This window comes from Achroia grisella, unplaced genomic scaffold (genome assembly GCF_030625045.1).
Source record: "Achroia grisella isolate CSIRO2021 unplaced genomic scaffold, CSIRO_AGI_Agris_v1 utg971, whole genome shotgun sequence".
NCBI classification, from domain to species: domain Eukaryota; kingdom Metazoa; phylum Arthropoda; class Insecta; order Lepidoptera; family Pyralidae; genus Achroia; species Achroia grisella.
The window spans coordinates 2,884,298-2,889,440 of NW_026713077.1; the positions used below are offsets into that span (position 1 = coordinate 2,884,298).

The window sequence follows — 5,143 nt, forward strand, 5'->3', positions numbered from 1 at the left end:
AGCAACGGTGAGAATATTTGCCTCTTTGAATTTCTCTCTTAATGAGTCACGACTCTTCATACAGTAGATCGCTCGAACGGCACGTTTTTGTAATATGAATATATTTTTAACCCTTAAGTTCATTTTGTATAGTATACCATACATACAACTTTATAAAATTCTATGATCACTATAAATTAATTTTTAACTTCGTTTTATTAACACATAACATTTCTGGACGTTTATTTATACTTCAAAAATAAAAATAGTCGTTTATCTGTCATAATTTTAAATCAGTTGTGAAAAATAACCATCAAGATGCGCCGCTCTGGTTTAACTAAGGTAAGTTTAATTTTATTTTTATGGTTTTACCCCTAAATATGTATGTTTATTATAAAATTCGCATGCCTAAAAGTTTGTTCTTACATATTTTTATATATATGCTGTTGTCGCTATGAGAATTAGCATGTTTTTGTCGTGTTTTTTACTAACGTATATTATACTATACAATGCCGCAGCTGCAGTAATCTACCTGTCGTCGATGCTGTATAGAATAATATACATTGCTAACTTCATGGGATCATAATGTTCTTGGACTTTCCTATAAAATTTAAATTGCAAGTAAATTTAAAATAAAGTTGTAGTGATGTTTGACTGCCTCGTTGATATAGTGGTTTTGGAAAGCGATAAACAAAGTTGTGGGTTTGATTCCCACAAAAAATACTACTATTATTATTACCGCATGACTATCTACCTATATAAAGAGACGAATATTATTACATACATTATTTACCTATGGTGATGGTTTTTTGCATGTTTCTTTTGCTTTGGTTTTAGACTGCTATGAGTGAAAGAGCTAGGCGTATTTTATCTTTGGTGCCTGAAAAGAATGCAAATTCCGACACAAGTGACGGCGCTAGTAGCGGTGATGAAGCTGGAATGATTGGATCAGCAGAGAGTTCTCCAGCGCCATCGATAAATTCCAGTCTCGAAAGGTTAAACCTCCTACAAATCTCTGATGATCAGATAGGAACGCATGTAGATGATATTTATGTCGATACAACCGATGTGCCTCTTACACCTATTCTTACTCAAGTATTTCCTAATCCATCAGAAAGTAATTATGACGCTCTACCCTCAATTTCATCTTTGCCATCTTTGCTTTCGAATCAACCAATTGCATCCACGCCTGTCAGGACACCTTTGACGCGCGCTCAAAAAATGAAGCGCAAATCTCCAGAAGCGCAAAATCGCAGAAAAATCTTTTCGTTGCCAAAGACCTCAATTTCAACACAAGGCTGAAATAGCAGGCCCTACATTTTTGGAACCTGTACCATCTGATTGGCCACCTCTAGATTATTTTTATAGATTTTTTACCGAAGAATTAGTAGATACTATTACCATTCACATAAATTTATAAAGCGTACAAAGAACATGAAGATCTATAACAGTTTCAAGGGAAGATATACTAGACATTTTGGCAATAAATGTTATGATGGGTATTGTAGTTTTGCCATCATACAAAGATTATTGGAAAAAGTCCTTTTGTTATGGCAAGGTAGCACATGTAACAGATCAGGTCAGATCAACGATTTTTACATTTTACCAATAATTCTGAAGCCGATACATTAGATAGATATTATAAACTACGTCCTATAATTGATAGCATTCGAACACAGTGTTTATCCGTAGAAGAAGAGAACGCTTTTAGTATTGACGAAATGGTTATACCGTACAAAGGGAAGAAGTCGTCGTCAATATAACCCAAATAAACCTTGTAAATGGGGCTTCAAGAACTTAGTCAGGACTGGTGTATCTGGCATCATTTACGACTTCTTGCTCTACGCGGGAGATGACACTTTTAGAGACATTACATTTACTGAAGAAGAAGAGACTGTGGGTGTTGGAAGCAAAATAGTTTTAGCATTATCTAAGGCCAGGCCAGGCAAGTACAATATGTGCACAAAATGTAAGGTTCACCTTTGTTATGTGAAGAATCGTAACTGTTTTTTGGAGTACCACCGCAAGCAGTAGGATGTTCAATTATTACAAATTATTATTATTCAAGAAATATTTTTTTAATAAACATTTTTTCTTCAATCAAGACAGTTATTTTTATTTAAAATCATGTAATAATCAAATAATAATAATCTTTTGGTATATGTTAAAAACTAATAGTAACATTCCAACTCTCCCTAAACATAGCAATGTATAGCATAATATACATTCCTAAAAATGCGATAATCACTACACGTGTAGCAATGTATAGAATAGTATACACCTTGTTTTTCCGAAATTATTATGTCACGATTTTTTTATTTATTTTTTTAATGTTTTATATAACCCAAAGAAGCTAACTATATACATTTTTTTTGCTATTTCTAAAAAAAGCAATCTTGCCACGATAAGGGTTAATATCTGCCGCTTTTCCCCATAGTAATATTCCATAAGAGAGTAAACTATGAAAATAACTAAAATAGACTAATCTAGCAGTATCAGTATCAGTGTACTGTCTAACCTTACGCACGGCAAAAGCTGCTGAACTTAGTTTCGCTGCAAGGCTTTGAATTTGTGCACCCTATTGTGTTTTATTATCTAGTGTGATTCCTAGAAAGACAGTAGATTCTATAAATTCGAGAGATTCGTCATTTAATTTAATATTGCAATTAGTATTAAAACTTTTAGACAGAGAGAAATTAATACATTTTGTTTTTTTAGCGTTTAACATAAGATTGTTAGTTGTAAACCAGTGCAGGAGACGCCGCAAAGCACTATTTACATCGTCATAATTATTAGTCATTCTATTAACTTTAAAAATCAATGAAGTATCGTCTGCAAATAATACTATGCCGCATCTATCCTGCATGGCATATGGGAGATCATTAATGTAAACTAGGAATAAAAATGGACCGAGAATAGATCCTTGAGGTACACCCATTTGCACAAGTGACCCGTCAGACGTAGCGTTGCTAACCTTCACTTTCTGTATTCTATCAGATAGATAAGATTTTATTAAATTTAAAGCATTGTCTTTGACGCCATAAAAAGCAAGTTTTTTTAGCAATGTATTATGATCAACGCAATCATTTTTCATTATTATTCTTAGTATCGTCTCACTCTCTCATTTTTTGCTGGGTTTTTACGCTTTGCGGCGTATACCACACTTATTATCTATCTATCTATCTTATATATATAAAAATCAATTGCTGTTCGTTAGTCTCGCTAAAACTCGAAAACGGCTGAACCGATTTGTCTAATTTTAGTATTGAAATATTCGTGAAAGTCCAGGGATGGTTTAAACGGTGTTAAATATGAAGAAACTGAAAAGAACAAATTTATTTTCCCATACAATTCTAATTCTTTACCAAATTAAAAAAAAATCGTGACATATTGAATACTGAGGCGGAATGGGGTTCGCGGTGTTAGCTATTATATATATATATATATATATATATATATCAACTAGCTGTCCCGGCAAACGTTGTTTTACCATATAAATTAATAACGCTATAAAAAATAGGGGTTGATGATAGAAGGGTAAAAATTTAGGATTTTTGTATGTTGTATCATAAAAAAATAGAAACTAAAAATAAAAATAAAAATTTAGGGGTGGACTACCCCTAATATTTAGGGGGATGAAATCCGATCCTCAGACCTACTCAATACGCTCACAAAATTTCATAAGAATCGGTCAAGCCGTTTCGGAGGAGTATGGGAACGAAAACTGTGACACGAGAATTTTATATATAAGGTAGCCTTCAATTTAAAGTCATCTACCTTAGTTTAGAAGAATATTGCCTCTTTTTCCCAACCAATAATTTAAAGAAAAATTTGCTTAACTTTATCCTATTGTACTGGAAAAAAAAATTACTTAGTTTCGTTTCTGTAAGTACAAATTTCAGGGTTTCTAGTAAGTACTTTTTTTACTTTATTTTAGAAATGTATTGAATAAGCAAACTTTTGAAAATACAGAAACGAAACTAAGTACTATTTTTCCAGTACAGTAGGATAAAGTTGGGAAGAATATTTTCTTAAAATTTTCAGTTGGGAGAAACGAGCAATATTCTTCTAAATTAAGTTAGATGACTTTAATTGAAAGAACTTTAAAAGAAGAATTATTCATGGCTATATTCCAAATGAAACCAAGCAAAAGTTTTAAAAATAATTGGATGTGATAATTACAATGTATAAACTAAGGTAGTTGACTTTAAATTGCTGGCTACAATTGATAGAAGCATTATTTAGGGATATACTCCCAAGAATAAAACCAAGCAAAAGTTACAATTTGTATCAAAAAGGATGAAATAACCATCACGGAACGTTGGTTTTTTAGAGAAGAATGGGCGAGAAAGTCAATTGGTACATTTTATATGTCAGTTAGTTTCAATCATTTAATGATTCAACATAACCTTTAAACATAATGTATATTTTAACATGTTTAAAATTAAAAAAAAATGTTATCTGAGCAACTAACGTCGTAAACAGTAGCTAGTATCATTACCTTAAATTTGTTTTTAACACTTTATTGAAAAAATACAATTTGAATTTGAATTTGAATTTAAAAAATAAGGTATACAATGGCGGACTACTGAAAGGAATGGTAGAAATAGAGAATAAAGAAAAAAAGCAATCGCAACGTTGCTTTAACTTTTGACGAGTATGTTTGGTTATAGAAACCATATGGATACTTAAGTGATTACGTAAGCATTCGTTTCGATAGGAATGCCAGCAATACACTTTTGCATGTTATACCCTCTCCAAATGTGTAACAGTAATGTTCAAAAGCTGGGAAATACATGTAGGAATAGAAATTTGTTTATCCAAGTAAAGTACATGCAATATAAGTATTATGTGATGAGACATCATACACATTCATACAAATGTTATCTGTCATCATTCTATTATCTAAATGAACCGGGTTATATGATCCCCCCTTTTTTGGTTAGTAATGTGGGCTATTAACACCATTGCTAGCAATGTACCATGTCAGGTTGACCTCCACGTGATTCCCTCTGGACACCATCGTGATAAATTTATAGTGAATTTGCCACGGGGTTAACTGAACTGACCTCATGCTCATCTGATCTTCTTCCACTTCTGCCAATGTACACCGTTACCGCAGGTTATCATCATCACCTTATCATCCATTAAAAAAAGGTTTTTT

General features: G+C 32.3%; 1 protein-coding gene across 1 annotated transcript; it reads left to right on the forward strand.

Annotated features, from left to right (window-relative positions):
* The first annotated feature begins 231 nt into the window (after positions 1-231).
* Positions 232-1,281, forward strand: LOC131854216 (uncharacterized). The gene is made up of 2 exons (XM_059205348.1): positions 232-321; positions 817-1,281. The coding sequence occupies exons 1-2, from the start codon at positions 298-300 to the stop codon at positions 1,279-1,281; spliced, it is 489 nt and encodes a 162-aa protein (XP_059061331.1). The 5' UTR covers positions 232-297.
* The last annotated feature ends 3,862 nt before the right edge of the window (positions 1,282-5,143 follow it).